Here is a 12949-nt window from a genome sequence, read left to right as displayed (position 1 = left end):
GGTGGGGTGTCTCAGGCCAGCAGTTCCTCAGTCTGGTACCCATGATAACCAGCTCTCAGACAGGCTGCTGGATTCTGCAGGTAAAGAGACATGTCAAATATGTGCTTCTACAGAGCAAGGGCTGGGGCGTTCATGTCCCATAGTACCATGATTCATGGGCAGCTATTTTCTCTTCAACTGATGAAGTTTTGGACACATATTTTAGTATTTCTTAGCATTGCTAGGGTTAATTAATAGTCTCTGGTGTTTTTTCAGTCTTTTTCATGCTACAAATATTACTTGAGCCTGGAGCCAAAAATTCTGCAGCACTGTTAATTCATAATGAAGTCCTAAGCACTGAAAGATCTAAAATTCCTTTGACAAATAATGGTGTGCGAGAAACATTAAAAAACCCCAAAAAGTCTAACTAGTATTACCCATTAAAATATATAGATAATTTCTGAGGGGTCTTAAACATACAACCAATACAAATGTCTTCCTCACAGTCTCAAAGGGTGAGGCAGTCTGTTGCAGTGACTGGAAGACTCGGGACATACATTCCAGTTCTGTCTGTGGCTGCTAGTTGCAAGCCACCTTCAGAACTAAAGTATTTATTAAATATTTAAAATTTGAGGTGATATTAAGCAAATTCTTACATTTAAAACAAACAAACAACAAAAGATATATACATAATACAGAACCAATGGCAGCAGAAAATGAAATGGAGTAAGCGTTCCTTTATGTACAGAACTTATTAAAAAATGATGTGTTCATACTGACATGCACGTAGAACTCGTAGTCCTCTTGTAATCTGACAGAACCATTCCTCAACATTAAAAGTATTTCAAACCATTTTCCTCTGGTTGGTTAGTTTTTTATAGCATGGATTTAACACAGCATTTTTGTTTTAATTTGCATTATTCAGACTATGGACTACAAGTATTCCTTGACATTGCTGAAATACTATTCACTCCTCCAACAATGAGGTAACATGAATCATGTGCAAAATAACGGAGTGTGGGGGTTTTAAAGCATCTTACAATGCCAATAGTTTTGTCATATATAGTTTTTATCAATACCTATAAATTCTGCCATAAATTTCTGCTTTATGCCCATTCATTTAAGGTATTTATATTGCTGCCTTCTAACAATGTTCACTCTAGCAGTCAACATCTTGGACAATTTTCTGGCTAAAAACCACCAGAAGACACTTGGACACAAGCTACCTTCCCCCCATACCTGTGTGTGTCTGTGACAAAAAGTGCTTCTTTTATTGCTGAGCAAACATGCATGACAGCTTGTACAGGATCTACTGGTACTCTGCAAAAGGAGAAGGGTAATTCCAGATCTGGAGCAGAGGACACTGAGCTGGAAGCTCTGCAGCTGAGGCACTGTGCCGGAGCACATCCTGGAATGGCAGCTTCCCAAACCGTCAGGTGCAGATCCATCAGGGTAAGACGTGGACGTAATCACCACTGTCATCAACTTCTGTGAAGTAATTGATACAAACAAAAAAAAGTCATTGCAAGGCACTCTTCTGAAAGGCCACAGGAAGCAGCACAGCCTGTGGCAGGGCACGTATCACTAACTCAGTTTGGTTTCTCGGTGTTCTCTCTGCTATTGCAGGGCCAAAGTCTAGGCCCTCTGTCCTATGGGGATTCTTCAGGAACACGCCTGCAGGCAAAGCCTTTTCTGAGCCAGTAAGCTCTGTTGTAAATAGGTGTATCCACGTGAGACCCCCTCCTTCCTGAGGAACAGTCAAATGTTAGAAATTGTCCATTCTTGGTGAATCAGATCAATAGCTGAGATATCTGTGACTGGCAGAACACATCCCTTCTTTTGTAAATAAATACCCAAGAGAAAATCTCTCATCCCAACTAAAGGAGGAGAGCCTGAAAAATCCTGTTCTCTCTTACACTTCATCACATTGGTTATGGTTTTTGAGAAGCCAGGGAAAAGGCAGAAATTCAATGCTTGTATGGAAACCTATTGCTCTTCAAGCAGCTGCCCTCAGAAGAGCTGTTCCTAGGCTAGAAAACAAAGCTCAAATATTTCCAACCACCAGGATCGTGACCCCAGTCCCTTGAGGTGTCCCACTGGTCGTGCTGGAGCGCTCAGTCCCACATGTGTAGCAAAGCCAGCTGCTGGTGGCACATGAGGGACACGAGACAGGGAAATACGGTGCTTGCTTTAGAGAGCCCTGCCGTGCTTTGAGTAGTGCCTGTTTCAGAGAGAGACATCATGACATTTACATAAACCCCTGCTGTGGGCATGCAGTCTGAGAGGGAAGTTTGTAATGCTGTAAAAGTGAAATTAAAATCAAAATTTAATAAAAACAATTCCAAAGTAGTTTGATTATTTCTAAAAAGCCTCAATTTTTAATGGAAGACTACAGTAGTTTCACGAATACAAGCCGCACGGATTATAAGCCGCACCCCCGGTGCCTCGACAATGTTGCTGTCTTTGTCAATAGATAAGCCGCACCCCGAATATTAGCCGCACTTTCGTTCGTCGCGAGAATCCGTGCGCAGCTTTCACAAATTGGCCAATTAGTAACAGGATCGCGGCATAGCGGGCTTTACTGGCTCGGGGCGGGGCCAGGAAGGCTCGGCCCGCTCATGGTTGCCGACGGGGCCGGGTGGCCCAGCTCAGCGCCACGGCTCGGCGGGGCTGGCCGGGTGGTGCTGCTGCCGCCGCCGGGCTCGCTGGCCCCCCTCTCCCGTCAGCACCGCCCCGCTGCCGCGTTCGCTCACCCGGCTGGCAGGGCTGCCGCCGCCGGGCTCGCCGCCCGCCCCGCTGCCGCTTTCGCTCGCCCCGCTGCCGCTTTCGCTCGCCCTGTGCCGCGCCTCGCGAGCGCCGCGCCCGCCCCGCCCCGCGGCGCTTTCGCGACGAGCGGCGGCGCTTTCGCGGCGAGCGGCGGCGCTTTGGCGAGCGGCGGCGCTTTCGCTCGGCGAGCGGCGGCGCTTTGGCGAGCGGCGGCGCTTTGGCGGCGAGCGGCGGCGCTTTGGCGAGCGGCGGCGCTTTCGCTCGGCGAGCGGCGGCGCTTTGGCTCGGCGAGCGGCGGCGCTTTCGCTCGGCGAGCGGCGGCGCTTTCGCGAGCGGCGGCGCTTTGGCGAGCGGCGGCGCTTTCGCTCGGCGAGCGGCGGCGCTTTCGCGAGCGGCGGCGCTTTCGCTCGCCGAGCGCCGCTTTCGCGAGCGCCGCTTTCGCTCGCCCCGCCGGCAGGGCTGCCGCCGCCGCCACCAGGCTCGCCGGCCGCCCCCTCCCGTCTGCACCGCCGCCGCGTTTCCTCGCCCTGGCCGGCACTGCAGGCCCCCGCACCGCCGGGCTCCCCCACGCTGCTGGCCCCGATTATGCTGGGCTTCCCCCGCTGCCAGGCAGCCCCACCCGCCGGCCTTCCTGCTTCTGCCATGCTCCCCTGCACTGCTAGCCCCAGTTCTCCCGGGCTCCCCCGCCCTGCTGGCTCAGGCTCTGCCGCCCCCCTGCCCCACCCTGCTGGCTCAGGCTCTACCGCCCGCCCCCCGCACTGCCTGCCCCGCCTCTGCCAGGCTTTCCCACCTCTGCCGGGGCCGGCCGGGCTCCAGCTTGGCTTGGGGCTGCCGCGGGCTCTCACTTCCGTGTTGGCAGCTTTTAGAATTTTGTTAATAGATTAGCCGCCCCGGAATATTAGCCGCACTTCCGGGTTTCCACCAAAATTTTGGTCAAATTGGTGCGGCTTGTATTCGTGAAATTACTGTACACGTATTTTGACACTGAAATGAAAGGGTTTGTTTTCCTCCCTGTGCGTCCAGATGAGGAGATTGTGCATCTTCTGTGTATCATCTAAAAATTCCTATTGCAGGACCAAAAATAAAATACGTATTACATCTGATTCTTTCTAAGAACATATCCATGTTACGGCAGTATTTTCCATCTCCCTGGAACAGCAATGATAAGAAGCCATAAAAACATTTTTAGTGCAAATGTGGCATATCACCTTGTGATACAGGTGACAATTCAATGTTGAAGACATGGGAAATGTGTCTCTGTGACTTTCCCTCAGCCCTGCAGTCAGGCCCCAAAACTGCAGCTTAGTGGACGCAGTGCTGGGAGAGTTGGCCAGAGTGGTTGCGTTGCTCTTATGTGTGAAACCTCAGCGAACCCTCTGCAGCACAGAGGGGCTACCTGTCACAGGCTGAAACAGTTCATGCCTCAAACTTTGATATAAAATTCTGCTCATTGTAACAAAAACTATATAAAGAAACTACAACCAAAAAAGCCTCCCTGAAGATGCCTGAGCAGAACTTTGGACAGAAAGGGACATAAAAGGGAAACCCATTCTTCAATCACCTGAAACAAACAAGTAAACAAGAATGTGAGCCAAACCCAGTAACTGTGCTAAGAATCATCTCTGGATTGCTTTGGGGTGGGGGAGGCTGTAGCCCCCAGACCCATTTGCTCGGGGCAGGTTTGCACAGATTTTCCCCCCCAGCTGAGGTGGGGGGAGGAAGTTTGGGTGTGTTGTAACCTCTGGTCGTGGGCACTGAGCCCATCCTCCCTTGCACAGACTGGCCCAGCTGTGGAGCCCCCAACCCCACAGGACACATCCATGGGACATTCTTGTGAGAGGCAGCTGAGGGGATGCCTTAATCCATCAAAGACCCCCCAAAGTCATTCCTGAAGCCTTGCACCACAGGACTGCACGTGATGCAACAAACCCAGAGTCTGCTGTAACAGACAATGGCAAACTGCCCCTGCCCCAGGGAGGTGCCTGGGTTTTCCTACCCAGCCTGAGCTATATTAACCCATCAGATTCTGTGCTTTCTGGGGGGACCCTCACCACCAAGGACACCAGCTGGAGAGGATCAATGAAATATTGTTGGAATCCAGGGAGTGGTGACATTTTCTGTCACTCTCTTTCTGTCCCCTCCATGTCTTTCTCTTCTTTTAACTCTCCTTTCTCTCTCCCTCTTATATTTACTATCAGATAAAACCCATACTATTGTCACTGGCCTATGGTCTCATTTGCACCTTAATTCAGGCAGAGGCCTTTCTAGTAACTTTTATAACTGGATCATAACACTGCCCCACACCACTGTGCTGAGCTGCTGTTGGGGATGAGATGCAAATTACAGGGCAGGGTGGAGACTCCAGAGTTTTGTTTCCTTTATGATATCTATACTTAACAAAAGGATTTCCCTTGATCACACGTGCCCTGGTTGGAGCTCTCGGCACACTCTGCCAGAGGTCATGGAACAGTCTCAAGGGATGCTGCAGCTGTGTTGTACAGCAGGCACATGAAGAATGGTGTGAGGGATACCAGCAAGTTACCAACAGTACCTACAGTCATGCTCCTCTAAACAAGGATGTAAGGATGACATGGGGCTATGCAACAGTCTAAAGCTTTATGAGAACCTCTGTCTTTATTGTATCCATCTGCATAATTCTGTCCAGTGGAAGCATCATATCCTTGTCCTGCGCCTGGGCTGAACTTTGGTTCCAAAGCTGTGATCCTGAGCTTAAGGCTGTATGCCGGTTATCAGTTAGTCATGTTTGAATACAAATCACAAGGTGGCTTGCTTACCTGCCCTCTTAGAACTAACTGAGTAAGGTTTTTATATAAAAATATCTTAGAACCTGGACAATTAAAGTAAAGGACAGCCTCAATCCCCAGTGAAGTGCAAGGGCCTGGTGCCTTGGCTGAAGCATATTGGATAAAACTGGTTCTCAGCCTTCTCCAGCCTAGAAGCATCGACATCCATGAACAAGAGAGCTGTAGGCAGCTTTTTCATCATTGTGTATCTCTAGTAATTTTAATTTGTTCATTTGTGAAGGTAAGTAACCTGTGAGCTAAGAATCACCATTTCAGTGACCATAAGAGAGAAGGGAGGATGTAAAACTTCTGTCCATGCAAGAAGACATTTAGCAAGTCTTCACCACAAACCTGTCAATGCTGTCATCTTGAATAAAACCACAAAGGCAGAGTTTCTCACCATCATATATGCTGTCCATTTCTGGCTTGTGCCTCTGGCTTCTTCGCAAGTCCTTCGGTTTCTTCACTGGGTAGCGGAGGTTTGTTATCAGTCCTTGATTTGGCTTTTCAAAAGCATATATTAAATCCTTTAATGTTTTGAAGGTCCTCTGTGGAACACCTTCAGAAGTCTGTAAGGAAAGGACAACAAAATGTGTTTGCAAGTTCCCTTCACATGGAGTCCTCTAAATGAGGAGAATGATAAGTTGTTTCTGTTTACCAAGGAGCAGTTTTGTAAACAGTTTGGTGACAGAATATTGCACTGTCCTTAAAATGCTAGGGACGCCTGTTTGGAGCCATGGTTATCGCACTAAAATAACCTCCCTCACCATCTTTTTATTTATTTATTTCTTCAAAAAGAACATCAGTTAAATTATTGGCATAGATGTGTGCTGCAGTGATCCACTAGAGCAGAGTGTTGAAGAGCGACAGCATCACACACTGCACTCTGGTCTTAGAGCAAAAGTTTAGGGACAACATGTTTAGTTCTCACTTAAAATGTTGCCGTTAAATAACTAGGTGACAAACAGAACCCAAACTTTTACAAAATATCAGCATTGGCAAGCAAAGGTAGTGTGCAAAAGACTGTTCTTTTAAGTGTGGGTTCATATGACAGGACTGCTTCTGCAGCTCAGCGCTGCAGGGATCTGTGCACAGACTTTACAGTGCTGTGACTTCAGGGCAGTGACAGACAGTGAGCAGCCTACTAGTAGTCATTAAAAGAGAATGGTGCTTTGGTTTTGCTTAATCTCCTAGCTAACAAAGAAACATGTATGTATTTTCTTTGGTTTTCTGCATCATTCATCTTCCATTCAGCCCTGGATGGACTGGGTGCCAGTGCCTCTGTGTACTGGGTCTGGCTGGGATGAGTTAACTTTCTTCGTAGTAGCCTGCATAGTGCTACGCTCTGAATTTGTGACTGTGACAGTGCTGATAACACAGCCACGTTTTGGCTGTGCTCGTGCAGCATGAAGGATGCCTCTTTCTTGCACTGGGTTCCCCTGGGGAGTAGATTGGGGGTGTGCAAGATGCTGGCTATCCCATCTCACCCCATCTGACACTGTACTCAGCAGTAAAAGCTTAGGGAAAGGGAGGATGTTTGTGGTTATGTGTGTGCTCAGGCCTCACTTTCCAGGAGGTCACTGAACACCTGCCTCCTGATGGAAGGGAGTTGCTAAACTTTGCTTTGCTTGTGCAGAGAGCATAACTTTACCTATTTACCTATTAGACTTATTTTGTCTGCTCCAGGAGTTTCCTCAGTTTTGCACTTCGTGTTCTCTTCCCCCACCCTGTCTTGCTAAGGAAGGAGCGAGTGAGCAGCTGTGGGGGTGCTTAGCTGGTTGGGGCCAGCCTGCTGCACTCTGGAATGCTCATGGCTGAACCTGGCCTTAAAAAAAAACCAAAATAACCTCTCCTCCACCATCAATACATTATTTCAATGAGCCAAAATAATCTGACTTAAATTTTTTAAGAACCAAATTTTTCTTTCATGTTATTGGCAAAACTTTATAAGGAAGAATGGAAAAGTCTAAAAATATCTGTGTTACATGCTAACAGGAATGACAACATAACTCCAGTAGAGTGGCTAAGGTCCAAAACAGAGTATTTTTTGTCAGCAAACCATTCTTCTTCATGAGAAATTGTGTCTTTTGTACGCAGGCAAAACCACTAATAAGCAATAAATTACCAGCATATGAGAGCTTGGAGCGTTCTTTATGAAGTGATTTCCTCATTCCACTTAAATGCTGCTTAGTATTGGCAGTCCTCTTGGCTGTGCTACTACAAGCAGGGGAGTGAGCCAGCTTTTAGGTGTCCTTTCACATTGCCTGGGGATTTGATTGGTGCATTAGTCTCTCTTACACTTGTTTTACTTGAATAAGCAGCAGTTTTTGGCATTGTCACTTGAGGTGCCTCACAATCACACAGAATTATAGATTCTTTAAATCAAAAAGATCATTGCAATATCCCAGATCCCTATGGGATGCTGCATACAATAGCAGCACTTTCAAGTAGAAATAAGGTAATTAGGAGCAAGACAAAGTAAAAAAAAGTAATAGATACTTCATCAGTGCTGTCAAAAAGAAATGGTCAAATGAAAAAGTAGCTGGTTAATAAATAACAGAGCCACTTAGATTATAGGGAAATTTTACAAACACAAGAGCTACCTTTTGAGCTCATCTATAATACGAATTGAGTAGACAGCAAACTTGGAAATATTTTCTACACTATTGTATTATGGATTTAAAAAAAAATCTATGATCATAGACTAAAATGACAATAGAATAAAATGATCATTGATCATAGATGAATCTAAAACATTTTAATTTGTTATTTTTAAAAAAACCTATGACCCTTAATGCACTATTTAGGGATGTAGTGAGAGTTACTCACCTGTATTCTGAAATGTCCTTGGTGTTCCCTGAAGATACGGTAAGTGTAGATGAGGTCCTCAAAGCTGTGAAAAACATCATACACATAATACATCACATTAATGAAGGGGACATATCTGCAAACAATATTAAAGACATGAGAAGTGCAGTAAAACTGAGGCAGAGACAGAAAAGCAAAAGAGAAGAGATCCTAGAGATTATAAAATGAGTGAAGGTTTAGTATCTTGAAATACAAGATTACTCTAAGCAGGCATTTCAAAGAACATAGGAACTAAGCCCAACACAGGCCTTTAGTAAGCGTAATTTTATTCCACAGACATCATCTCCTCTCATCTATCTCTTACCTTCCTCACTGCCCTAAACTTCATTTTGCATTTCTCACAGGAAGGCTGTTGAATTCTTGGAGAGATGTTGGCAGAAAATGGCCTCCAGTCACAGCACCCAGAAAATGACTGTATGGCTCCTACTTCTAAGAATAATGTTTTTCCTTTGCATTTCCCAGGGTTTTAGTTATTGTTATTTTTCATGATATGCAGCTCTTTGAACACTGAGGCTATTGATGTCTTTGGATGTATTTTGTCAACAGAAATAAAAGCTTTATCAGATACCACAGTAGCAGCAACTCAGGAGGTGAACTGGAGATCGTGACTGTGATCAAAAAAGGTGGCAGAGTTGCAAGAAAATACACATCACAAATAAGTGAGGAGGTTGGGGAGAGGGGGAGAAGCATCTGAGAACAAGTTTTTTTAACCGGTTTGCTTGTTCATCTGGAGAACTTCAGCTATACCTATGTGGCTATGTGAAGTGAACTTTCATGAGTAGAAGAATCTTGGGGCAAAAACCTGGCACAGGGGACTTGTGCAGAAATGGAGGGTTACTCTGAAAATAAACTACTTTGTTCTGCCAAAAAGTTACTATGAACTGAGATCAGAATAAGGCTTCCAGTAGTAACAGATTTATTTTAATTCAAAGAGTGGTATCACAGGGATGCATATTTTAGTTTTTGCCTTCTTGAGATACTGTGGAAATCCACATATTCCTTGGTGAAGAGTACTTTATAAACTTGAGTGCTCATTCTTTGCACAGAGACAGAGAAGTGAGTAAAAGAACTACCTGGAACTGATCATTTTTGCAACTTGTTCTTTACTGATCAATTAAATTTTAAAATGTTACTACCTGGATATTATTCAGCTACTGTAAGTTTTACTAAATGAACATGAAACTACCATTAAAACAGAAACTTCCGTTTCCTCATTAACTGCTAAATGCTTACCAAGAGTTAATAATAGGGTACAAATAAACCAAAAGGTTGGTCTGGAGAAAAGTGAGGTGAGAGGGAGAATGGTGTGTTGAACAGCAAGGAGAACAGTAGCAAAACCAGTAGGTCTGAACCGAGGCACTGTCAGAGACCTGGGATAATTGTGGATGAAAGAGACAGTGTGCTGTGGAGGAAGGTGTAGCAGCAGAGCTGTGCACCTCCCTGATAAGAGGAGAGATGCATTTGAACTAGTCCCACTGTTCTGGCTCCCATGGAAGTGCACTCCCCCCCATATCCCAATAAAAAAGGACAAGAAAGTTGGTTTGCTGTAGCAAGTGAATCAGTATCTCTGCCCACAGATCAGTTAATTTGAGAAGGGTTTATCAGTTTGCACATCAACCATCTTAGGTGTTATACAAGATGTTAATATGCAATTCTAATTCAAAAGTTGCCTTTGAACATCACTAAGAGTTTCAGTGTTGATTGCCCCCAGTTTTAGGGCAGTGTGCCTAGGGGACCATTGCCAGGCAGTGCAGTTTCTGAGGCAGTTCTCAGGCACTGCAGTAACACCATCCCTTGAGCTGTCTGAACACAAGCCTTGCTCTGACCTGTGCAAGCCACCACCTGTGCACTGCTGCTGCCACTCTTGAAATTTAACTGTGGCATTTATTCATGTCAGGATTACAATCAAATCCACTAAACACTTCAGTTTTTAATCAGCTTTTAACACTAAAACCCACAGAGACAAACTGGAAGTCACATGTTTTTTCACATGCCTGCACAGAATATTGTGGCAGGCAGATGAGACAGGCCAAAGTATGTCTGCAAGACATCACCAGGCAAATCTGCTTTGCCCTTAAAAAAAAAAGAGGAAAGGAAAAGTAACTGTGTTGGTGTGACACAAAGCTTAACTCAGATTCTAATTAACATTGCCATTCTTCCTGTGTGTCAGGTTCCCCATTTTTCCCTTCTGACAGGGTATGCATGTGCATTCTCTCCCATCTCCCTGCCCTCCCCTCATTCCCTGCATTGGCTCATTCCCCACCATACTGAAAGCAGGCTCCTGTAGCTCCCTTGCTGAGGGCTCTGTTTGTCCCCCACTTGCTATTTCTCTTCTCTTCATTCTGTTACTTTGCAGACCTCCTTTCTTCTACCCACCAACCCAGTAGTACTCTAGTTCTCTCTCCCTTTTTCTCCCCTCTCTGAAGCAAGGGGGTCAGAAATTAAAAGGGATTGGTTAAGAATAGCAGTTGAGGTATTGCTTAAGGTATATTGCTTAACATTTGCTGTGCTTGAGAAGTCAGGATGAGAGAATGCAAAGATATTTTGATAAGAAAGGGACAGCTTGCCAAAGCAAGATGAAAGAATGCCAGATTGCCAAGGCTGTTGAGATAGGAAAGGTTCCTTGAACCCCTGGACTGGCCTAAACCAACCTTGGGGTTTGAATTGTGACCAGGAGACCAGGGAGCATGTGCAAGGAGACAAGGTGAAAAGCTCAGCTCAGAGGAAGACTCATCCTACTTCATCCCGACCACCACCTTAGGACCACCAGAAAGCACTGCTCAAGTGCAGGAGGACTTTGTAATTCTAATACGAAGCGGGGCTAGGCGGGGCTAGGGAATGAATATACACAGATGTATTGTGAAACCTGATGCACATGTAACATTTCATGATAAGAAATGATAAATAAAAGAGAGGGAGCGGCGGCACTGAATAAAACATATAACTACTTTATACCTTACTCTGTGAGTCATAGAGTCTTTCCACAAATCATTTCCATGGACTTGTTTATCAGAAATTAATTTTCTGTGATTGATAAAAGCATCTTCTCCTTTTTTAAAATTAATTAGATGTGTTTAAAGGTTTTTGTGTCACTCTCAAACATATCTGCAATGAGAGTGCAAAACCTCATAGGTTCAAACAAAGACCTAGATTCTGGTTTTTAAACTTTGAATGCAGATCAATTATATGAAAAGTGCAAAAAGGAAAATAAAAGTGCTATTCCCTGCAGAAAAAGAAAATAATAAAATTTTAACTGTAGTTACTAAAGCTTTGGACTAGAAATAGAACTTTTCTATGCCCATCTTGTCTGTGGATATGAATTCAGACCGAAGTTTATTATTTTCAGCCTCAGCCTATGTTCTTATATCGGACAAAATTCTTTTGAAACTCAAGTCTGAGCTTTCATCAGACAGAAATTCTACAAAGAAGGGAGTGTTTTGTAACACGCCATGGGATTTTTCAGTGTCTCAGCAGTGCTAAAATGCTGTTTACTCATCATTACAGAGGCAGTTACTCTTAGGTTCTTAGCATGGTTTGGCAGGCTGAGCTGTTTTCTCTGGGCTCCCCTTATTTTCTGCTGAGAGAGACCAGCATCACCAGATTATAGTTCATTTACCATCTGTTACATAAAAGGATCTTTTGGAAATGCCACCCTCTCACTAATCACTATAAAGGAAACCTAAAGTAACCAGCACTATTTGAATACACAGACACACTCCCTTGGGGTCTATTAATATCAGGGAAGAACTATTAATGTTAGAGAAGATGGTTGTTGTCTTTGGATCCAACTGAAAACTCATAAAAAATCAATATTACTTACAAAACACAGAGACACAAGGCTCCTTCCACACTCTCACTCTCCCGTATTAAATAGCTGCCATTCTTTTTCTTCTTGGTCAGCAGCTCTTCACAGGCTTTTCTTGTTATCTTCCCATGAAAAAATGGGAATTCCATGGACAAAAGAAAACAAGATATCTTGCCTTTCAGAGGACTTCTAGAGCAAATCAAAAGCCTGGATGAAAAGAAGACTTATTCCAAAGGCAGCTTCCTGCAGATATCTGAAGTTGGATGTGCCAAGGGCACACAGGAGTTTGTCTGTGGTGTTTACTGAGCTGTCCCCAGTGAGGTGGGTTAGCTCTGCAGCTTGACAGCTCATGAGCTCCGTGGAGGCAGGAAAGGGTTGGTCTACACTGGTCACAGTCCACATCAAAAAGGAAGACAATTTCGTCACATTATACCAGCAGACTTTTGGGTTCTGTATCACACCTCTAAGCTATGGAATCATTAAGTTCACACTGAGGTATAGTTATATTTTTAAGTTTACTTTTATGTTTAAAGTGGCTCAACACCCAGCAAATAGGGTGCTATGCTTCACAAATAAGTCAGGACTATATAGGGGAGGATAAAATGATCTAAAAGCACTCTTATATTCATTCAGGTGATTTTGAGAAGGGAAAATAAGTGTTTGTGATGTTTTAATCAGCCTCAGTCATGAAACATAGAAAGTGCCAGAAAAAACTTGGCAATTCTCT

The 12949-nt window shown here is 44.6% G+C and overlaps 1 protein-coding gene across 1 annotated transcript; it reads right to left on the bottom strand.

Moving 5' to 3' along the window:
• Window positions 1-533: 533 nt before the first annotated feature.
• On the bottom strand, window positions 534-12595 carry SH2D1B (SH2 domain containing 1B). Its single transcript, XM_033052309.1, has 4 exons — window positions 12238-12595; window positions 8379-8442; window positions 5950-6118; window positions 534-1467 (listed from the first exon to the last, which is right to left on the bottom strand). The coding sequence occupies exons 1-4, from the start codon at window positions 12369-12371 to the stop codon at window positions 1427-1429; spliced, it is 408 nt and encodes a 135-aa protein (XP_032908200.1). The 5' UTR covers window positions 12372-12595; the 3' UTR covers window positions 534-1426.
• Between the last annotated feature and the right edge of the window lie 354 nt (window positions 12596-12949).

Source organism: Catharus ustulatus, chromosome 2 (assembly GCF_009819885.2).
Source record: "Catharus ustulatus isolate bCatUst1 chromosome 2, bCatUst1.pri.v2, whole genome shotgun sequence".
Classification (NCBI taxonomy): domain Eukaryota; kingdom Metazoa; phylum Chordata; class Aves; order Passeriformes; family Turdidae; genus Catharus; species Catharus ustulatus.
Note: the sequence above shows the minus strand (reverse complement) of the source record. Positions and strands in the feature narration are given on the sequence as shown.

Excerpts from the sequence above, each read along its gene's own strand:
- SH2D1B (XM_033052309.1), bottom strand. The coding sequence starts at position 12,371 with ATGGAATTCCCATTTTTTCATGGGAAGATAACAAGAAAAGCCTGTGAA. Across the intron at positions 8,443-12,237 it reads GCCTTGTGTCTCTGTGTTTT|CTTTGAGGACCTCATCTACA; the intron begins GTAAGTAATATT and ends TGTTTTTCACAG. Across the intron at positions 6,119-8,378 it reads AAGGACATTTCAGAATACAG|ACTTCTGAAGGTGTTCCACA; the intron begins GTGAGTAACTCT and ends CTTTCCTTACAG.